Source organism: Dermacentor variabilis, chromosome 7 (genome assembly GCF_050947875.1).
Source record: "Dermacentor variabilis isolate Ectoservices chromosome 7, ASM5094787v1, whole genome shotgun sequence".
NCBI lineage: Eukaryota > Metazoa > Arthropoda > Arachnida > Ixodida > Ixodidae > Dermacentor > Dermacentor variabilis.
The window spans coordinates 17,662,556-17,686,578 of record NC_134574.1 but is presented as its reverse complement, the minus strand read 5'-3'; the positions used below and the strand labels follow the sequence as shown (position 1 = coordinate 17,686,578).

Genomic DNA, 24,023 nt, shown 5'->3' with positions numbered 1-24,023 from the left:
TGTTACGGCCCTTCTTGCAGTGGCAGTACTGCAGAGGAGACATTGTTAGGGCGCTGCAAGATCCTATAGCAAAATATGCAATTTTAAAAGCTCTATTTATTTTTGAGATATTTATCAACCAAAATTCACCTTTTTCTTCTTCACTTCTGAAACTAGGCATACAGTTTGCACCATAAGCGCAGTCTCTTGGTCTTTGAAAGTCAAGACGAAGGAAGTAAACAATGCCAGGTGTTTCATCTGTGTGGAACAAAAGATAAGACTTGTTGCAAAATTTAAGTATGAAACATACAAGCAGTAAAACATCTCCTTTAAAGGTATAGGACTAAAAATTCAAGTGTGTCACATCTTGTGCTATTAAAAGAGAGCCAGTTTGGTTGATCAAAGTGATCTATTGCTGCTGAAGTCTGAAAAGAGAGCAAGAAGTCTGGTTGTTTTTTAAATCTTGGTGCAGGAACACTGAGCAAACCGTGCATCATTACTATAACAGGTTTAAAGTGTCTTGGGATGCAGGGTCACTTCCTTTTTATGTCAACAGCCTTGACTTGCTGTCCTCTACTTTACAGTCCAAGCTGGCATCCATGTCCAATGACTTCAAGAGCATCCTAGAGGTCCGAACAGAAGTAAGTGATCCTCTGGAATGGAACAGCTTTGTGTTTGTGCAGGGTTTTGCTGGTGCTGCAGCATCTCAATGACGCCCCCGTCCCTCGGGACAAAGTTCCAGGAGGTGGGCTCAGAAAGAGCGACATGGATGAAAGGAAGCGCTTGAATGTGAACGCAAGTTGAGGGCTAGTTGTGGTCCCCAGGGAAGAATTATGGAAGCGATCACACACAGAACGTCTCCACTGTTGTGCCAAGAACAATAGGCCAAAGGTGCACCCGCTTCAGCTCACATCTGATAGTGGAAAAAGCGACCACATTTGTGCTTCTTGAAATGAAAAACTTTTCTGGCCATACTGGCGATGGCTGACACCTGAACATTGGCGAGAAAGGGGATGGTGCAACAAAGATGGAACAGAATCGGAGAAACCATGAAGTAAGGACCGAAAAAGTAGATGGCCTATTTCCAATAATTAGAGCATTTATAATAGTGAATGTTAGGGTAATTTACTAAGACATTTCGCCCCCCATGCAGGGGACACACCAGCTATAATGGGCGTGAATGGGGTAGTCAAATAAGAGAACCCATTTCAAGAGGCACAAGCTGGTGGGCCATTGTATTCAGTAAGATTCCAGAAAATGTCAGGGGCCTTTTAGCATTGTTCCGGCTGGTGTCGAGGCGTTTTCAAAGTGGACCCACAGTTCATCCATGTCGCTGCTCCCCCCAGGTGCATATGCCCATGACAGGCACATAACGATTACGGGAGTGGAAAGAGAGAAGCATTTTACTGAAGGGAAAATGACAAGCATGCAGAAAGCTCTATGTAGCAACCACAGATTTTTCTTTGTTGAAACAACAATGACTTTGGCATTCTCTGGATCGCGACCAACCCTGGCTTTGTTGCTGTCACCGGTTGCGTACACAAATAGCACCACTGATGAGATCCTCCATGGAGAAGAGACGGCACGCAGCCTGACCTTGGTTGAACTATGAAAGAACAGTGCCAACTAAGATGATCACAAGCGGGAGAATGACACAGGACAAGCGCTAACTTCATCTATCTTTCTATTTTTTTCTTCATCTATCTTCATCTGTTGGCACTTGTCCCGTATCGTCTCCCACTCGTGATCTTCCTAGTTGGCACTATTCTTTCATAGTTCAAGTATGCACCATCTAGCCTAAATGAATGTTGTTCTGACCTTGCTGCTTGCAAGCGTACCATATTTACTTGCATAATTATCGCACTCACATAATGATTGTACCCCTAAATTTTGTTGTCAAATTTTGATTTTTTTCTTCTTTCCCATGTGATGATCGCACCCCGAACTTGCCGCACTGATATGTCGTGTGCCAAGTCTAGCTAAGGATCGCACTTACCACCTCTCGACTGCTACGCAAACGACTCTTCACACCAAGCAGTCTGCACGCACCAAACAGATTTTGCCCACATCATCTGAGGTGATTGGTGCACTTGCACTAGTCTGATGCATCTGCGCGAATGTGTAAAGTTGCAGCCTCAGCTGCTCCGGCTCCTTTAGACCATGTGAAGTGCGTGCGTCACAGGCAGCGAAATTGCCCAAGCAGAAGAAAATACAGGACTATTTCATGTGAAGCTAAGCTAGTTTTATCAATAAAGTGATTTTATAAATGGTATGTGCTTTTATGACGTCCAATTCTTTAGCAGGCTTATATCGAATTATGTCCTATATCGAGTTCGATATAGCCAGGTTCGACTGCATAGGTAGGGTTCCTCTAAAGGGGAGACAGGGTAAGGGGGGTAAGCGAGGCAACAACTGAGGGTGTGTTAGCGGCAAGGGGGTAGAATTGAAAAGAAAGGTGCGTTATTCAACATTGATGGAGGAATATGAGGAAGCACTATGTGTCAGCTGGCCGTGTGTTTTTTCATGGAAGGGGCCTGGACGAGGGCAGGGGTAATTACTTGTTCTGCTGGAGGTCAGTGAGCTATCGTCTCTCCAGAGAATAAAAGAAGCGACAGAAAATGGTGCTCGTGGAAAAAAAAATACGAAGATGGAATAAATATATAAATCAAACAAAAAAAGGAAGGGAGGAAAGAAAAGAAAACACTAAGCAACCCAATGAAAAATAACTATACTTGCAGACAGCTTTTCTTAGCTATGAAGCGAACGTTATGGAAACTAAGCACGCCTCTTTCACTGCTACTAAAAGTAGTGCCACAGTTTTGTTCACGTTTTCTTATGTGGGACATAGAAAGCAATATTCTTTGTTTTTTTACAGCGCTTAATTTGAAATGATACGTAACATTTACCTGTCAGCTATCAGTATTTTATCGTATTTTTAGTTAGCTCTTTCGGCTTTTTGCATACCCGTAACCGTCTCACGTTTGCACATTCATCAAACACAAAATGGCGCCCGTGTCTTCTGCTGAGTTTTTGCCACTTGCTGTCCTGCCAATCAACTTCCCTGAGAGGCCGTTGCCAACTTCAGCAACAAAAGACTGTTGAAGCACACACAAAAATGTTCGCAGCGTCTTCACGGAAACCAAGTGAACCCATCTGGAAATCGCAACTATCAGCATGTACAAATGAGCGAGCGAGCGAGCTTACTGCTGCGCCGTCTCTACCGACGCCAGCGTCGGTTGCGCGTCTAAGTCTTAACCAACGCCATACGGCTGCTTCGGAGCTCCGATGCAGGCTGCGATGTTCACTGTTCAGAATTTGGTCCATATCGGATGTGAATAAACATTCATGTACAAATGAGCGAGCGAGCGAGCTTACCGCTGCGCCGTCTCTACCGACGCCAGCGTCGGTTGCGCGTCTAAGTCCTAACCAACGCCATACGGCTGCTTCGGAGCTCCGATGCAGGCTGCGATGTTCACTGTTCAGAATTTGGTCCATATCGGATGTGAATAAACATTGATTCATGCCGAGGTAATTGTATTTGCCTTCACTAAAGTAAAGAGGTTGTGCGAGGTTGGCAAAATCGAAACCGGTGCCGAGTGTGCCTGGACTACATTGCATATGAATACAGTCATGTGCAGGAGCTCCGCCCCAGTACCTTCCGCTTTGTAGCCAAGAAAAGTTGTACGCGAGTATAACTGTTGTTGCCTGTAGCTTGAAATTTAGCATAGCAGATTCTAAAGTTCCTTTTAAAACGTTTATGCCTATTGGTTGTGATGTCTTGAACTTATGGATGAGGTATGATTCTCTGTATTTTCTGCCTAGCACAGAATGGAAATTTGTAGGACGTAGAGTTTAAAGCCATCAAAATTATGACCTGGTTGGTTGAAATGCTTGGCGATGGCTTTGGGAAGCTTTTTAGCTGTGTCTGTGCAATGTCCGTTTAACCTGACGTTCATTGTTTGTCCTATTTCACCGATATATTGTTTTCTTACAAAAGGAACATTCAGGTCAGCCAACATCATTCCCCCATAATGAAAGCATGTTGTCGCCCCAGGTGCAAGACCTGCAAGCACCTTCAAGATGACATTGAAATTAAAAGCACCACAAGTAATTATACACATGAAGCGAAAACTAGCTTTACTTGCACTAGTCCCGATGTGATTTATATGCTTGAATGTTATGTGCTTGAATGTCCCCACAAAGAACTAGCGCTCTCTCCAGCGCGCAAAGAGGGACAAAGTCCCAATAACCACATTAAATAAGAAAGCGATAACCTAAAGGTGATCACTCCTTTGTATTAGTCTTCTTTAGATATATGTCACCTAACGTCTTTCCTATCTCTTATTCACTCGTAATGCCATTTTTTACCTTTCAGTTTCAAGATAGCTGGAATTGCAGAGCACTCTTACGCAGCTCAGGTGACACGAAAGGCATGTCAAGTAATTTCTCTCCTGTGGCTTTGTGTTTGCAGGAAACAAACCTAGGTGATGGACATAAAAATGTTTTAAAAGGCTTCACTGTTGTACGGCGCAACTGTACTCGGGCGCGCGCCTGCTTTCTGGTGGTGTAGCCATTGTTCTGCAGGGCGGTATCGCAGCTAAAGAAGTTGCCATTAAGAGCCACATAGAAGCCGTTGCTGTCACCATTTTAGCTCGCAAAGCCATCACCATTTGTTCACTATACATCCTACTGCATTTGCATTTTACTGTAAAAGATCTAGAGTTAATTTTAAACCAGCTACCTGAATGTTTCTTAATAGCAGGCAATTTTAATTCCCATAACATATTATGGGGTAGCAAAACAACTGACACCAGGGGACAAACACTTGTAAGATTTTACCCTAACAAATGACATACTATGCCTTTTAACCCTTTGAGGGTCGATTTTTTTCTCCATATGTGACTCCCTAGGGTCGATTTTTTTTTATTGCAGATTTGAATTCTTCTTAGGGACTTATGCCGAAAAAGATTTACCGTAATTTTTCTAGGGTGACTGTAGAGTGAGAAAAAAATCTTTTGCGTTGGTATATATGCACCCTTTATTCATGAATAACAACAACAGAAAAGGGAATAACCGTATCAGAATTAAAAATTTGATGCATTTTTATGCGCATAGTTCAAGGCTTTGAAAATCCGCACATGAGAATATTTCGCAAGTCTCGAATGTTCCTGCTCTTACACTAATACGTATGTCTATAACGTAATCGAACTGCGTAGGTGCGCGCACTCAAGAGTGCGACAAACTTCCGCTAATCTTCATCTTATCGCCAACCAGCTAGGGTAATTAGTTTTCGCGAGTTTAAAAAAAAAATAAAGAAACGGAAACGCATGCAAGGTGGCATCCTTCCTAGCGCACCCCTGTGAACACTAAACGAGCGAGAAACAAGCGGTCACCCTTTGAGTGATTAGTAACGAGATAGCCATCACTTTTGCAAGCGCAAAAAGCCAAAACCGCCCGCAAAAGAAAATCAAACTGGCCGCCCGCATGCGCGTGCACCAATGCGTGAGCGGTAGTATATAGACGCGCTGGAGCAAACTAGCATTAAAACAAACTATGTGACGAAAACCGAGAGAGGGAGGCGCACGAAAAAAATTCTCTGTATCCCCACATAGTGGCAGCACATGACAGAAAAGGAAAAGTTAGGAAATTGGCATGCTTTTTAAACGTACAGACGGCACTGTAGATATACGGCATCGACCATTTTCGGACTTGTGCGTGGTGCCATATATTTACGTCATTGACTGTCAAAGGGTTAACACTCTTGCTGCAACCTACTGCTCCCAAAGCACAGGAGCTATGAGCTGCGTAGATCTGGCGCTGTGCTCTCCATCTCTCTTTAGCTATTTTCAATGAAGTGTTATCGATAATCCCAATGGTAGTGACCATATGCCTACTGTCATTAAAAAAACATCTCCTTTCCCTTCTATACCACTGAGATCACTCCGTTGAAACCTATGTCTAGCAAACTGGCCTCCCTTCACTGAAAAGGCGAGTGTGGATGACGTAACTCATTTAATGATAACTGAAACGAATGAAAAGATTACTGCCTGTATACTTACTGCAGTGGAGCAGACAATCCTGCAGTCCTCTGGCTTCTTAGGAAAAAAAATTAAAACCCTGGTGGACGAGTGATTGCACAGAAACTGCAAAATCTACAAAACAAAACGTCTGGTACCTTTCGGCAATGCCACCCCCCCCCCAACACAAGATAACCTCCTCTCTTTCAAAAACGCAAATGTGAAACCCAGATACACACAGAGGCAAGCTGAAAGACAGTATTGGAAAAACTATTTATCGTCCATAAATAGCTCGATAACATCCAAAAGAATGTAGGATCAGCTTCCCTAGTTTAGAGGCAACTACGCTTCTTATATGATCCCCATACCCTCAATCCCAGGCACACAAACAAACTTAGAAGAGCAAGCAAACATATTAGTGACATATTCTGCTACATTTCAAAAATATAAGCAGTCAGCAAAAAAAAAAAAGCTTCCGACAACAGGAGGTTCTGACAAATTGTTCCTTGCCTGGAGTTTATTGAGAGCTTTGTGTGGGGGAGCGTATTGCGTTCTTCCGAGCCGTTGGTCCTGTAGTATTTGTTGACCTGTCGTTAATAACTCGTGGGTCGCTCGTCGGTCTGTCGGGGGCTGAAGAACGGTGTGGTCTGCCGCTCGGCTAGTGAGACCTCGAGCTGCGCAGTCCGCCTCTTCGTTGCCCCGCAGGCCTTTGTGCCCGGGGCACCAGATGATACCATGGATCCATTCTAGTGTGCAACCCAGGATTCCAATGGCTAGTATAGGGAGTGTTCCATTCATCTATAAACGACATGCCGCTTGTGAGTCTGTAAGGATGCGGGCGGACCTTCCCTTGCCCTCGGCGTCGCGAAGTGCGAGAGCGATTGCTGCTGCTTCTGCTGCTGCGCTGCATGTGACGCGGATGGAGGCTGAGGCTACCAGGTTCCCCTGATTGACAACGGCGAGTGTGTATTTGGGCCTGCAACGTGGCGACGAGGGATACGGGCTAGCGTCCATTTAGTATATCCGGGTCTCTGAAACAGCGTTTGTGCAACATGCGGGCACGTGCTGCTCTTCTCTCTTGGTTGTGGGTGGGGTGCATGTTCTTGGGGATAGGGTCTACCACAATGTTCTCTCTAATGTGGTTAGGCAAGAGTTGTGTTTCTTCTTTGCAGTACTGAGGTGTCAGCGGGTACCCTAGCCGTTGAAGAAGGTGTCTTCCCTGTTGAGTCTTGTTGAGGCGCTCCCTCTGCGCTACGAGCGTGGCACTTGCTAGCTCCTCAAAGGTGTTGTATACGCCTAGCGCTAGTAATTTCTTTGTGCTTGTGCTTGACGGTAGCTGTAAGGCCGTTTTGTACGCCGTTCTTATAAGAGTGCCCATGTGCTCTGTCTCGCTTTTGCGCTTGACTTCATACGTTAGTGCGTACGTGACACGGCTGATGACGAGGGCTTGTACCAGTCTTAAGGTTTCGTCCTCTGTGAAACCATCTTTGCTGCACGCTACTCTGGCGATGAGTGATGTGGTGCTTCTTATAATGCGATTTAATTTCTCTGAGGCTAGCTTTATGCCGTTGTTCTCCTGGACGTGCATACCTAGTATGCGTGCGGTCGGGACGCGCTTTATAGGTTGCCCGGCAATCTCGAGATGTATTGGCGGGGCTCGATGTTCCTTAGTTTGCTTAGGCTGGACTTGAAGGTACTCCGACTTATGTGGGGCACACCTCATTCCTGCTGTGGTTAGGTATGACTCGATGTATCCGATAGCTGTGAGTAATGTGTTTTCTCTGTCGCCGTATGAACCCTTGGTTGCCCATAGAGTGATATCGTTGGCATAGAAAGCACATCTGAGTTTTGGGATCTTTTCCAGTTGTAAAGCAAGTTTTCTAAGTCCGATGTTGAAGAGGAAAGGAGATATTATTGATCCTTGTGGAGTACCCTTCTGCAGTGTAGTATACTGTCGCCCCCTGCCAGATCTCTGTGTTATCATACATTTATGTTTCGTAGTAGTTTAGCTAGATGGCACACCCCCCTTCTGTCATGTGATGAGCTGGGACCAATCAGGAGGTGTCATCCGGCGTGTGAAGTCCTTTTTAGTAATAAACGGCCGCGAGCCGGCTCAGTCTTCGTTCCGGTTTTCATCAGGAGCAGTTAGCTCCGCGCCTCCCTCTCTGCGTCGGCCCTCGCCGCGCGTTCGCTGGGCGCAGGCCCCCACTTGCCTGCCGCTGCCGACACAACATCTTTTGGTGACGAGGATAGGATTCCCGCTGCGGTTCCGACCGAAGCCCCGGGAAACCAACGAGCTTCGCCCACCTCGAAGCGGCCGGCGGTGGCGACTGGACAGACGCACGACGAGCGTCCGCGCTCGTCAGCGCTCTCGGGCGTGAGGGACAACGAAAGTACTTTGCAGACGAGGAGCAGGAAGCAGCAAGGCAGTCGCCCGGCGCAGCGTCACGGTCAAGTGAAGCAGCAAGGCAGTCGCCTGGCGCAGCGTCACCGTCAAGCGAAGCAGCAAGGCAGTCGACAGGCGCAGCGTCAACGTCAAGTGATGCGGTCCCGCCAGCGTCAGAGTTCCAGAAACTCTCGAAGCGGCTTGACCGGCTGTTTGCCACGTCAACAAATCTTCTGGCAGAGAGGCACGAATTCACCAGTCGACGGCAGTTCGAGGGAGAAGGATTCCTGGAATTCGTGACCGCATTGAAGGAGAAGGCGGTACAGTGCAACTTCGGCACAACCTACAATGAGCGCGTCCGAGACCAAATAATACATGGGGTAGCGAACGTCAGCGTTCGCGAAAAGTTATTAGCTGATGGCGAAACCCTGTCCCTGGACAAGGCAGAAGAAATTGGATGCTCTTTAGAAGCCTTGCATCGAGCGAACCGCACGTTCGGCTCCGAAAATGTACGAAGAATTGAGGCATTTCAACTTGGCATTCCGTCGACGAGCCAAGATGACAGACTTCTTCCGGGAAGCTGCCAAGATGGCCGACTTAGTCTGGCAGGCCATGAAGATGGCCGACTTCTTCCGAGAAGCCGCCAAGAGGGCCGACTTCTTCCGAGAAGCCGCCAAGATGACAGACTTCTGAGAAGCCGCCAAGATGACAGACTTCTTCCGAGAAGCCGCCAAGATGGTCGACATATCGCACATGGCTCCTCCGGGAACCGTAGTGCATGCGATCGGTGTGGCAGCAGGAACCATATCGCGTCTTACAGGAATTGTCCAGCAAGAAATCGGCAATGCAACGCCTGCCACACGTTGGGCCATTTCACTTCGGTATGTCGAAAGACCCAAACAGCGGTGCAACACGTCTCTTCCGCAGAGACGCTGTCTTCGTCAACTTCCGCAGGGCAGCCGTCCGCATCCGTCTTGACGGTAAGCGCTTTTGAAGCTAAAAAAGATTTGGAAGTTCCGGTCGTAGTTAACGGCGTCTCCATGCGACTGCTGGTGGATACGGGAGCGTCTGTGTCATTCAGGATGGCCGAAGATTTTATAAATCACTTTGGTCGACAGCACAGGCTGTCACAAACAACAGTGGACTTGAGAAATTTTTCCAAGCAACGCATCGACATTCAAGGCCTGTTTCAAGCCACTGTCCAGTTTTTCCAAAAGTCATGCTCCGTCACGTTCCATGTAATGACTACAGGAAAATCACTGCTGGGTTTAGACGCCATCCAACACTTGGGCATACAGATTGACGGTATGTCGCTGACATGTCGTCTACCTTCGCTTCCTTCAGTACAGAGCCCCACAGGTGTGCCTCCGGGTTTTGATCACCACTTCAGTGACTAATTGAGTCTCGTCAACAACTTTGTGCACCGAATTCATCGGCAGCAAGATGCGAAACCAGTATCTTCAAAGTTGCGCCGACTACCCCTGGCTCTCCGTGACCAGGGCACAAATGAATTGCGACGTCACGAGGACTGCGGCGTCATCGAACCTTCTGAGTGGGTGTCTCCACTCGTGGTGGTGCGCAAGAAGGACGGAACCATACGGCTCTGTGTAGATCTATGGGGACAGGACAGTCTTGTGCCTCAAGTTCAAGAAAGAGTCTTGCAGAAACAGTGGCAAACTAAGCAGTGTGTAGACAAACGTAGAGGTGCTCAGGTAACTCGTGTCAAGGTGGGAGACACCGTCAGAATTAGATTTAACAGGAAAGGATTTTTTAAGTACAGTAAACCTCGTACAGTTAAGGCCCAGATAGAACCATCTACTTTTCTACTCAGTGATGGGAAGACGTGGCATGTGTCTAAGTTAACCTTAGTGATGAAGGATCCAGCAGGTGGTACATTGTGTACAAGTGATAGAGACTTTTTGTACTCATATTCAAATCTGGATGGTCATTCTGATGACTCGTCTGTAGTGACAGCGTCTTCTCATAGTTATAAGCATCAGCTAAGTAGTTCGTCTTACTGTTTCACTTCCGAGTCTGCACAGTCAACAGTCATCTCTGATTCCGTGGGGGAATCGGTAGCCTCCCAGGACTTGTTGGGACGTCGAGAGGAGCTTCCTGGGCAACCCTCTCCAGCTTTGAGCGACAACCACATTCAATTTTCCAACCAGGGGGAGGGAAATAGTAGTGGGACGACTGGGTCTTCGAAGTTGACCGATATGCGTTGCAACCCCCAAAGTTCTTCTGAGGTACGCACGCGTCCTCATCGTGACAGAAAATGGCCTCCATGGCTTGATGATTTTGTTTTCTGAGTGTAGAGCGTATTGCCGTCTCAGGCAATTCACATGTTTCATTAACACAGGTATAAAATGTGTTCCTTGTTGCGGTGCAGTGAGTCTTGTGCCGTGTTTCTTGTCGGATTTTGTTTTGAGTGACTGCCTGTGTTTTGGTGCCCAAGACTGGTACGCGTGTGTGTGAACTTAGGCGGGAACGAACTGAATTTGTCCTTGGACTTAAGTGCGCGTCTTGTGTGCGCGTTTCACTGTATGCTTACTTTGTTTCCAGGGGGGGATGATGTAGTATAGTGTCGCCCCCTGCCAGACCTCTGTGTTATCATACATTTATGTTTCGTAGTAGTTTAGCTAGATGGCGCACCCCCCTTCTGTCATGTGACGAGCTGGGACAAATCAGGAGGTGTCATCTGGCGTGTGAAGTCCTTTTTAGTAATAAACGGCCGCGAGCCGGCTCAGTCTTTGTTCCGGTTTTCATCAGGAGCAGTTAGCTCCGCGTCTCCCTCTCTGCGTCGGTGCTCGCCGCGCATTCGCTGGGCGCGAGCCCCCACTTGCCTGCCACTGCCGACACAACATGTGGTAGATCATATATGTCCGATTGTAGTCCTGCTATGCCGATGTGAGCTTTGCGGTGGCTGAGAAAAGCCACGACATAATGGTATACTCACTCTCCGCATCCTATGGCGGCGAGGCCATCTAGGATGGTTTCGTGTGCTATATTATCAAATGCTTTTTCTCCGTCAAGGGCTAGGAGTATGTTGTTGTTGCTGCCCGGTTGTGGGTTGAGGACCTCTTCCTTGAGGAGGAGGAAGACATCCTGTGCTGACATGCCTTTCCGAAATCCGTACATGCAATTGGGGTGTAGTCCATGTTCTTCCATGTGTTGTTCTATTAGAGCGAGTACAATTCGTTCAAGAAGCTTGCCTAGGCAAGACGTGAGCGAGATCGGTCGTAATTGATCGAGCCTGCGCGGTTTTCCTGGTTTGAGTATAAGGACTATGTGAGCTGTAGTCCATTCCTCGGGTCATGTTCTGCCTGGTGCCCATATTTCTTCGTTCAGCTGCTTTGTAAAGGCTCGCAAGGTTTCATCGCTTAGGTTTCTCAAAATGGCGTTGGTGATCCCGTCGGGACCCGGTGCCGTGTTTTTCTTGAAGCTCTGTGCTGCCGCGTATACCTCCGCATACTTGATGGGTGCATCAAGTATCTCGTTCAGAGCTCCCAGATATTAAGGGTATGGTTTCGGATGCCCGGTCCGGATTCCCGTGTACGTTTGCTGGAGTTCTTGTATGAGTTCATCCTGGGTTCCCAGATATTCGCCAACGAGTTTTTGTAGGGCTGTGTTTGTTTCTGTTTTGGTATTTGAAGGATCGATGATGCTGCGGAGTATGTTCCACGTCTTTTTGGTGCTTAGCGTGCCTTTAAGCGAATCGCAGAATGTGCGCAAATTGTCCCTGTGAACCTTCAGGGCATAATCGCTGGCCTGTTTAGTGACGTTTGAAATCCTAAGTCTAAGTTTGCGATTTAGCTTCTGTTTGCGCCATCTTCTTGTTAGGCTTCTGCATGCTTCCCATAAGTGTATAGGATGGTTGTCGATTGCCGGCGTGTCGGTATCGGTTTGGTACACTTTAGTGTTGGCGTCATATAATTCTTTGATGCGTTGGGCCCACTCCTTGATCATGGTTAAGCGGCCTTGATGTTCCGGGAAGGGCAGACTTATATCTAAATCGAGCTGTTGCCTCTCCCTAAACTTAGGCCAATTTGTAATTTTGGCCTTCCCTAGGGGCCGGCGTAGTTTGGCCGAGGCGCTGGTGATTTCGATAATGTAGTGATCACTACCCAGCGAGTCGTCTAGGACCCTCCAGCTTGTTCCCATGGTATTGTTGGTGATGGTGAGATCAGGAGTCGTGTCCCTGCTGGCACTGTTTCCTATTCGAGTAGGCGTACCTGTTACTGTAATTAGTGTGTATTCGTGGCGCTCTATGGCTTCTAGGAGCTTGGCGCCCTTGGTGTCTGTTTTCGAGTAGCCCCACGTGTTGTGCTTTGCATTGAAATCTCCGGTTATAATTAGGCGATCACGGTGCTCCAGCATTCCCCGTAGGTGCCTGAACAATGATGCAAAGTCAGCCTTTCTGTCAGGGGGGGGGACTGTATACGTTGCATATGACTTGTTTAGGTCTCCCCTTCTTCACAGGCCATATTGTGGTGATGAGATGTGGGATTTCCTCACCGGGGAGCACTGTCACGGTTGTTGCCAAATCTTTGCAGACGAGCGTGGCCACCCTACGGTAGTTGGAGTCGTACTGTATTTTATACCCCATAATTGGCTTCGGTTGCTCTCCCGCCTCTTGCAGGCAGATAATATCCGGGGTACTAGCGCCGCCTGCACATGTAGCGAGAGGGTTGCATGCTTGCTTTTAATGTACCTACAGTTCCAAGACCAGATCGTGATGCTTTTGCTTTCCATTTGAGGTTTACGGGCCATGATGGGACTTAGAAGGTATTGTGCTGTCTCTGTCGGAAGTTAGCATGCTACCGTCATCTGTCTGAGAGCGCATTTTACTACTTTTTCGTTTACGCTTGGGTTCCTTGGTTAGGGATTCGTTAACGTATTTCTTTAATTCTTGGAATTCCGCAAAAAACTGTTGAAATTGTTGCTGTATTTGTTGTATTATTTGTTGTTGTGATTGTTGCAGTGCTTGTTGCAATTGGTCCTGGGTTACCAGGTTGCTCTCAGACGGTGAGTGCACCTGAAGCTGCTTTGGCTGTGTTGTTTGGGGGGAGGGGGGCAGTTGTGTTTGTAGCGGTGGATGTCCGGTGAGAGTGCTTAGCTGTGGTAATTGAGATTGTGGCGATCGCTCACAGGTCGCAGCATGTGCCGATTCAAGCATGGCCACTCTTTTGATTTAAGTTTCGATTTTGTGCTCGTAGTCGGTTAGGCGCTGTTTTTGCTGTCTATTTTCCTCAATGACTCTCTGGTATTCTGGACTTTGTGTGATCGGTGTGGATGCGTTTTGTGGCTTGGGAGAGACGACTTCCCCCCAGCTTACCTCGTCTGAAGGCTTCTGCTTCCTTGCCGGAGGCAACGGGTTCCTTTTGGGTGTCGGTGGTGCCCGATGCTCGCGGCTTGCTGACCAGGAGCGGGAGCGGGATTGGGAGGATGCTGCTGTGATAGTAGTCCTTGTGCAGCACACGCCTTCAGGTCTCTGTTACGGCAGTAGTGCTTTTTCTAATTTTATCCTGTGACCCATTTTAGCAGACTGTAATTCTTTCACAATGCATCTTTCACGTTCTTGGCATGCTTCATGGTCATTGTCATAGTGTTATTACATGTAGCTCTTACACACTTTACAGTGACTGTCTTTTAGGCCCCTTTACAGCCCTGTCACATCCATTGCTCGTAATTTATTGCTTCACTTTGACCTCATTACCATTGGCCTGGCACTCTTTGGTCATACTTTGTCCTTGCGCCACAAAACACTATATTCATCATCATTGAAGCACAAAAGATTGCTTGACGGGTTTCTGAAACAGTCCTGACTTGTTACAGTAAAACCTTGTTACTATGAACACTACATTAACAAACTTTTCAGAAATCCCCTGCTAACTACTTATAGTTTCAATGTAAAATATTTCAGTACGATGAACTTCAGAATACCAAACTTTTCAGAATAACAATCGTAATTCAGTTTCCGTGTCATGTTAATAGCGCCTCACTGTTATGAACTGATATTCCGAAATCTGGGGATTCTTAGGTTTCCATGTATTCTTTATACTTGCCGGAGCTTTAGGCTAGCAGATGACAGGGCATAAAAGGCGGACGACAAGGCCCATGGGTTCAGAAAACCTGAGACGGCGCTGGAGGAAACGGAACACTTGGAGGGGACTTTTTTTCTATTGCGGAAGCGACGACGCATCAAGTTTTGCAAGTGCATGCTCCACACAGACAAGTGTCACCTAGCAACATAGGCGTGTCACTTCCTTCTTTCCACATTCTTTCTGTGCATAACTTTTCTTTCTTTCACGCTTCTTTCTGCGGCCGTACCAGCTGCGTGCATAGAGAAATGCGGGGGCGCCACACGGTCGCACTTTCCTGACGGTGCCGTTTACACATACTTTAGCTTTGGAATAGTTCAGGTGTCAGCCTCACGTGAGACAGTTGTGGTATGCACAGATAGGAATCTGAAGAACAAAAACAGAAAAATAAACATTATGCTTTATAGGCGACATGGAGCTTCTTCATTGTCAGGGATTTTCTCCGTGTCAGTGTCCCTTTTGTGCATGCCACTCTATATACAGGGATACATGGCAATGGAATCTATGGAAAATAGCAACAGTGCATGCCAAGAGCCAACAGCAGCATATTCGTGGATAGCTGATATGGTAACAACTGATCAACTTATGGGTTGATTGGCAAAATGGTTAATTTTGGAGCTTTCACTGTAACGACCTTTTAGAATAACCAATAATTTGCCACGGTCCTCTGAAATTGATAATATCGCTCACTGTAGTAAGTGCTTGAAAAACAATATGTGAGCAACCTCGCTACAGGATCAAAAGCCTTCGTTCATGTGGTTGCACAGTGTGAACAGTGCCTAGTGGTAGCAGCTGCCGACATGGTTCTCCTATTGTGGTGCCACCAAGGCGCCACAGTTATCACAGCAGGTTCTAGAAGATCATATGCCATGTTTTGCTCATTACTAGAGCCACTTGATGTACCTGCTTTTTAATGCATAGCATTCTTTGGCTAAGTGCATGGGATAATTTTGTGCTCCATTCCATTTGATGCTTCTGATTTTGTGTCCCAAAAAACCCTAGCGCCATCTAGGCTTGAATATGTAATACACAAACTTCTGTATGCTTACCGCCACCTACTTGTGCACCCACAAGCCTCCATTGCGATAGTTTGTCAGAAAACCACCAGGTGCTGAGACACATCCACCCAAAGCCCGAACCATAGAGTTTCATGGAATAAATACTAGAGGGAACTCTGATGCTGGTGCCTACAGTAGCTGTAAGTGGGGTGGTTCAGCCATCATGGGAGTGATGGTTAGTAAATATATTTGCCTACAGTTTGGCCTTCTGGGTTGAAACTGTTTCATGACTGTAAACTTCTAATTTTAAACAAAGTAGTGTCTAATAAATAATTAAGTAAACACTTAAAATTGTCCAGTGGCAGAATTCAAACACACGATGTCTGGAACAGAAGCCAGATTTTGAAACCATTATGTCATGGGTGCACGCATCGACAAGCGCCGTATGAATTTCTCAGGCGCAATTGAGCACATTGAGACACTTGATGTGCTTCGATTTGGCCTTACTGAGGCACAGTTAGAACGCAGGCGAAACCTTGCATGGAAAAGAATGTGCATTAATGGAAGCAACCAGAGAATTGCTTCTGCAACAACAGGGAGAAACTTCTGAAGAGGACGCATTGGAATGAAGGCGAGTGTGTCAGGAAGCAAATTATGCGAGAAGGAAAGCACTACAGCAACATTTCTTTCACTCACCAAACGCAAGATTGGTGGTAAAAATGAGTTTACTGGGAGATGGTCATAGTGTGCATGATACCCTTTGCAGTTGCTTATCTCTTAAAATACGCAATCATGGTTTCAAGGGTACACTATAGCATTCATAATAATGATTACGAAGAATGTTACACACTATATTACAATTCCCCAGTGGGAATTCTTGCCCTAAATTTTTTTCTGTATGCAGTCGAACCTCGATATTAATGAAGTCTGTAAAATTGGCGCTTCGTTATAATGAATTTTTGTTATTGAAATTCAGTCTTATGCAAATTATTCAGTCCTGACAGATTTTTCTCACATGGAATCGGGCTGTAATAATTTTTTTGTATTATTTTAATATACTGCAGGCCCTTCACGGCCCATGCAGGAGTAGTACAGAAATGTAATGATAAAAAAAAATCATGGTGAAAAGTCAATACACTGAATGCGGTTAATAAGAGTTGATGTTATTGCTACACACAATATCATTAGTTAACTTATTCCACTGGGAAATGGCTGACGAAAAATGGGAATGTTTGTGAACATTAACACGACTTAGGGGAAGATAGATTGTTTTGGAATGATTTAGTCTGGTTGAGCGTTTTGGAGGATCTTGCAGGTAATGAGATCGTGTTATATGGAAATGTCCATGGTATAACTGATAGATGAATTTTAGTCGTGAAATTGCTCTTCTCTGCGAGAGGGATTTTAAGTTTGCCCTTGCGAGCAGACCTGAGATACTGGACTGCCTTTTGTAATTCGAATATACAAACCTAATTGCTAATTTTTGTATGCATTCTATTTTATTTATAAGGCATTTTTGATGAGCGCTCCAAATTAAATCAGCGTATTCTAGGCATGGTCTTATTAGTGTTTTGTATGCATTTAGTTTGAGGTGTGGTGGTGCTGCGCGCAGTTTCTTTTTAAAAAGGATAGTTTGCCTACGGCTTTTTGACACATGGTCAAGATATGAGGCTCCCAGTTAAGGTTAGACGTGACTTTAATACCTAGGTATTTTACCTGGTCACTTTTGTTGATTATTGAGCTTCCAATCGAATATGTAAAGTTAAGCGGGAGTTCCTTATTTGTGAAAGAAATGTAATGTGTTTTTGATGTGTTTAGTTTCATGCCCCAAGTGTAGCACCTAGAGTAAATTGTTTGCAGTGAATTGTGAAGTTCTATATCTTCGTCTGAGTTGTGTACGACTGTGTACACGACGCAGTCATCAGCAAACAGGCGCATCTGAATTGAGTTCTTAATGGAAAACGGGATGTCGTTAATGTACATCAAGAACAAGTGTGGTGCCAGAACCGATCCTTGAGGTACTCTGTAGTAGACATCGAGTGGTTGTGAAAGATGATTATCGATTACAACGCTCTGTTTACGATTGGTTAGTTGATCCAGGATATTATTTTATTACTACATAATACGAAAAGCCGATAATTTTGTGAGTAAATCCTGGTGCGGAACAACGTCAAATGCTTTAGAAAAGTAAAAAAACTGCATATAATTGGCCATCATAATTAAGTATGTTAGCTATAATCTGATTGGGGCCGCTATATTTTTTAAGATCAAGCTTATGCAATAGAGACAGTGTGCCCTCCTCACTTACAGTTAATTCTTTCATTGGTATTTTGACATCATAAGGTGTTAAAGCTGCATTTGTAGCATGTTCTTTAAAAATTGTCTGAAAGAAGTTATTCATCTCATTAGCAATGAACTCAGGATCCTGAATAACATGATCCGAGATTTTAATTTGCGTTATTTTTTCTCGTTCATCTGACAAATATCGCCAGAATTTGTGAGGGTCATGCGCCATAAATGAAGGTAACGTAGTGTCAAAGAAACAGGCTCTTGCTTCCGATATTTTTTGTTTTAATGTACCGATAAGATCGTCCAACATGCACTTTGTTCCCTTTCTCCGCCATTATGTTATTTTTCTTTTTAGTTGGATTATTTCAAGTGTTATCCACAGGTAGTCTTGGTTAATGCGTTTAATTTTATTTGGAATGAAGGCGTCTTCGCAATACTTCACAATATTTCTAAAACGCATCCAGAGTTCTTGTACATTTGTTAGTTCACTGAATGTATGAAACTGGCATTCTAGGAAACCTAGTACAGCAAGATCATTTGCGCGTGTATAATCCTTAAAGTAAGTATGTTGTGTTTTTTTTTTGTATTTTGAGGTGGTTGAAAAGGGGGGGGGGGAACTGGTTAGAATAAGCGCTTTGTGGTCTGAAATGCCATTCTCGATGGACGTGGAAGATCCTTCTAATGTACTACTTATAAGAACTAAATCAAGTAAAGATGATGATGATGTTGAAGTGATACGGGTCTTATCAGTTACCATTTGGTTCAGTGAAAATGTAAATGCCACATTTAGCAGTGATTCTGAACTTGCAACATCACGGCCATCATGTAAGCGGTTGTTCCAGTCTATTCCGGGAAGGTGAAAATCCCCAGCAATAATAAGTTTTGATCTAGAATTAGTATGTTTTGAAAAGTAATCATGAATCTGATCGATGAAGTCAGGTGCTGCATTTGGGGGCCGATAAACGCCCCCTACAGTTATGTTTTTGTTACAATACGTTATTTTGCACCATAAACATTCATGGTCGGAAATGCCATAAAGTTCTAAGGACTTTATATTATTTTTAATTGCTATCATGACACCGCTGCCTCTTGATCCGCTGTCTTTACGGAACAGTTTATATGAATGAGGAATAACTTCAGAATCGCATACACCAGGGTTAAGCCATGTTTCTGTTATTACTAAAATGTGAGGTTGATAAGACAGGATTAGGTTCTCTAATTGATAAAATTTATTTACCACACTTTGGGCATTTAGGGAAAGGATTAGTAGAGTTTTGGTACTGGGCTGTAATTTTGAAATTTTCTTGTTTTTAGAGGATTTTAGCAAGTCGAAGTGGAAAGCGACTGTTTTGAAAGACTTGCTTTCTGCGGTAATTCAGTCCTAATATTCTTCACTGGGTCCCAAGTATACTTTCTCATCAATTCTCAGTTTGTGGAATGTTAGCCTAACTTTTGCTCCGTTTACCCTTTCGTTTATCGCTGAATGCCACAAGTGCGCACGCATTTTCCTTACTCTCTTAGAAAAATCTTCGGAAACAGTTAATGGTATGCCTTTCAGTTTGTAGCAGCAAGATAAGATTTTGGTTTTTTTCGGCGTAATCAAACAATCTAAGGATGATCAAGCGGTCTTAGTTACTTGTGCGGGTACCTATCCTGTGAATTCTTCAATGCCTAGCATTTCTTTTAAAATGTTTTCTCTCACTATCTTTTCGAGTGACACTATATCTTCGTTAGGTTTTTCCGTTACACCGTAAATAATCAAGTTGTTCCATCAACTTCTATTTCTAAATCGTCCAATTTCAATGTAAGGTCTTGGATTTGATCTTTCGTGGTGTCATATTTATTTTCACATTTGGCCAACTTCTATTCGCTATATTTCAGTCGTTCCATGTCATTTTCAATTGCGGCAAGCCTAGTTTCCATGTTATCAACTGTTCGTTCAACCTTCTTCAAGTTAGTTGCTAGTTCTTTTAACGTTTTCTTGGTTTTAGATTGTTCTTTCAGAATTTGTTTCAGAAGGTCGTTATTAGGACGAGAATCAGATTCCGAGTCTGAGGTCGGACCGGGGTTAAGCTCGACATCGCCCGATGTTAGTAGCAATAGCTTAAGTACATCATAGCACTCAACAATCAATACAGCGAGAAAGCGCGGACTTGGAAGCACCGTCAGCGTTACATCATTGTCCCGTAAAGAGGGTACAGAGTAGTTGTTACTGACCTGCACAACGAAAAGGGCAGGAATAAGCATGGTCGTCTGGTCGGTGCCACCAAGTCCACTGAAGCAGTTGGGGTCATGGGTCGGGTTTATATACTGCCGAGTGCCTGATAAGCTTGACGTGACCGCATTCGTGACGTGGTCGCTGCATTGTTGAAGGGCGTCGATCGGGATCGGAGTCTGCGCAGATTTGTTGTCCGATGCTCTGTCATCCAAAGCCACTGGCATTGTTCCGTTTGCGTGCATATGTGTGGCCTGCCCAGTGGTGAGGCCGCTTGGCCACAGCGCAATCTGCACAATGAAAAGAGCAGGAATAAGCATGGTCGTCTGGTCGGTGCCAGCAAGTCCACCCTAGCATTGGGCAGACGGAAAAAAATGAGTTTCAGTGAAATAAAAATAAATCATTTTGTTGAATGTAAAAGTGCAGTAAAGTGCAATTAAAGATACAATTTCAAGCTGGGTTGACAATATCTTCTCATGGGCAGTACGAAGCGAAGCTTTCCTGGTTTTTCTGCTATGCTGCTTCTCTTAGGCAGAGTGGTGCATGATTTGAGAAGTAGTTGCAGGCAGCCGCATGCACTTCAACTATCTGATGATCTCCTCATGTCAGTTTCCATTTATTGCCTTCTTCTTTCGCGTCAGCAGTAAAATTTCATTATATTGAAATTGTGTATAAACATACTTCATTGTATTGAGGTTTAAAATTCATGCATTCTATGAGCAAGAAAGTTAAAAACTTTGTTACATTGAGAATTTCAATATATTGAAGTTCCTAATATCGAGGTTTAACTGTAGTAGTTTATAAGTTAAATTGTGTAAATTTAATTCATAGTTGATCTTTCCAGCAAGAAGGATGTTTGTTTATTGAAGTGATAGTTGCCGTCTCCTCTGCTAATGATTCTGCTGTTTGGTGCTAGAAAAATGCATGGTTGATACTGAAAACAGTGCAAAAGAAAAAGACATGGATGAATGAATGTACAACAGAAGTGTTGCAAGACTGGAGGTTTTATTTATTTATTTCAAGTGCCCTCAAGGTAGAGTGACATTACAGAGGGGAGGGGATAACATGAGATAATGCGTAAAACTATTTGGTACTTCCTGCTTATCAATATTAGTTATGAGAGACAAAAAACAAAAATATTCACTAATATGCAGAAGTCCACAAATACAACATAAAACATAAATCAATGATTGTTTCCTTAATATACATTGTTAGCTAGGGCATTTGAATATGTGTGGTGGTCTCGAATACAGTGGAATCTCGATGATACAATCATGGCTAATACGAATTCCCGGATGATACAAATTTTTCTGTGGTGCCAGCTGAGCACCATTACTTTACAACGTGCTAGAGAATGGTTGTTACGAATCAATTTTCGAGACACGTCGGTAGATATGAAAATTATCGAAGACACTTTGGAAATTCTAAAGTGTGCTTGGCGAAAGCCAGATGCTGCTGCCATCTGCGCTCTGCTTCCGTGGCTTTGCTGTTTGGTGAAATAGCCAGTTGCTGCTGCCATCTGCGCTCGAATTTATTCGCTTTGGTGTTCGGCGATATCGCCTGTCGCTGCTGCCGCTTTCGTTCTGCTTCCCTGCCTTTCATACCTGGCGATCTAATCAGTCGCTGTTGGTGTTTCCATTCTGCCTCCCTTGCTTTCGCATCTGGTGACATGTTCAGTCGTCGCATGCGCATTCGCTCCTTGTCCTTCTGGCGTTTAGTGTTGGGGGAATCCAGTGTCCGCTGCCGCTTCCCTAAACCACTTGGCGCGGAATAACTGGGCCGCTTCAGAGCCATACGTCTCACTCACTCGACTGCAACGAGATGTCTGGGCTTTCGCCAGACGTCTTTCACCAGCGGCGGCAGCGGTGGTGCAGCCGTGCAGCTGCCACTGCCGACGCGCGTGCGCTCGTTCTACCGCTATTGTGTGGCGTCATGGTTGCTATGCGCAGCTGCGCCCCCCACTGACGCACCGGTTGCTAAGGAGGGGAGGAGGTTGCGCCGCTGCGCAGAGGAGAGGCTACCGTTGGCACGATTCCAGCACATGGACGGACGCGACCGCGAGCATCAAAGGCTTTCGTCTTAATAAACACTGCCCCACCGACGGCCGCGAAAGAGAACAGCGCACAGTCACGCGATTTCTCCCTTTCTCTTTTGGTGCGGAGGCACGGACGTGGCACCGGACAGTGTTGAGGCTGCGACTAGGCACGAAGAGTTTGAAGGTGTGGCGCTTTTGTGCTTTTCCTCCTTTTCCGCGTGCCATCGGATGGAGTAGCTGCTGTGCTTTGGGCCACTTTCTTTGTGTTAGACGTGGGCAACGGCGTAGTACTACCATTGGCGGCTGAAATATTGCACGCACTCGACGTATTGAGGTCTGCTATGGCCGCGGATGAAGTCAGCGACGACACGTGCACGCATCTTTATGGATTTGAACAAAGTCTGCTAAGTGACCTGACAAAGAAAAAGAAGCAGAAGGACATTAGAGACTTTTTCTTCAAGAAATGAATGCTTCTTACGTACGTGTGCCTGAGTGAGTTCACCTCTGACTCTTTAATTTAGCTAGTTTTAATTGTTTCGATGATACGAATTTTTGCTAATACGAATATTCTTCATGACCCCGTGAGATTCGTATCATTGAGATTCCACTGTAGTCGCAATAGATGCATTGAGGTGATTCTACTCATTTAATGTGCATGGCAGGATAGAAAATAAGTGACCCGACAGTGTGGAACACCGACTTTATAGCTATTATCTAGTCTATTCGAAATGTACTGCGTGGGAAGGATTAACTGCTCACATAGACCAGGCTGTTAGTTGTGAAGAAATGTATAAAGTGGGACAGAAAATAAACAGGCATGCCTGTGCATGCTTACAAGATGCACAGGCATGCTTCAATGCCAACTCAAACACAAGTTTGGACTACCTAAAAAAATAGCCTACCCTATTTTCTGGATGATAAGTCGCACCCTGCATTTTTCATGAGTTTTAAAGAAAGTCGCACTGATATGTAAGATGCACCTGTCAGTTTGTACAGTGAAACGATGCATGCATGTAAGCTGACCACAAAATGCCTACCTAAACATTTCAGGGAATCAAATTTAAATAAACAAAATTCTTAGAGCCACAAAAAAAAATATATTCAACAAGGACTCATATTTATTACACTTCACCCAAAGCCATTGATGGCCTTGTCCTCCGATGCACTTTGGTCGGCAGCATTGATAGGTAACCGTTGGCCTGAACGAGTCTGAACACGTGCATTCAAAATGCTAAATGACAACTGGAAGCGCCGCGACTTCTCATACGGGGCAACTGATAAGGATGATAACCAAGTGGTGCTTTCTGCAATGGGTATATCTCGGGCGTCACAACACAACAGGAAAAAATTGTGGCACCCTTTAGTTATTTATTGCATCGGTTAGGCGGGTGTAACCCTTTATTTAAGAAAAACTAAACTATAACAGGAAACTAACTATAGCGGGACCTTCATTCACTGATGCACACATAGCATGAAGGCCATGGCGACAGTCTTCACTGGTGCTACTCCACCACTGTCGTGGCGCTACCTTCACGAGCCTAGGAGCCAACATTTATGCCAACAGTCACTCCATTGTTAATACAAGGTTCAATTTCTTTCAGAATGCTGCTGCACATAATTTTTTGTAATAGCAAAAATATTAAAAAAGAATGACACGAATATGGCCCGCTTCAGCATCCATTGTTTTATACATATAAATGTCACACCATTATATAAAATGCATTAACGCAAATTTTGGAGGAAGAAATGCGACCTATACACTAGAAAATGTGGCACTTTAATATAGTGTAGATCTAGAGGAATCCCTGTGCAAAATATAACATTTAAAATACGAATGGAAGCGTCATGAAAAGCTTGTAAAAATAGCCATTCTTGTTGCCGAAACTGAAAAAAATGGTACCATTACTGTTTTCCGGAAGTGAAAAATGACCTAGAGTGCAGAGCTCTTTGGCATGACCTATGTGAGCACCTGGCAGTGAGCGGTGGTGGTGCGGATATGGCAG

At 44.9% G+C, this 24,023-nt stretch overlaps 1 protein-coding gene across 3 annotated transcripts in view; it reads left to right on the top strand.

Moving 5' to 3' along the window:
• Syx5 (syntaxin 5) overlaps positions 1-24,023 on the top strand; it is a 257,162-nt gene that overhangs the window by 178,196 nt on the left and 54,943 nt on the right. For all 3 annotated transcript variants that reach the window (XM_075698291.1, XM_075698289.1, XM_075698290.1), the window contains one exon: positions 564-620. In XM_075698291.1, the coding sequence (XP_075554406.1) occupies positions 564-620 (57 nt within the window). The remainder of the gene's footprint in view (positions 1-563; positions 621-24,023) is intronic.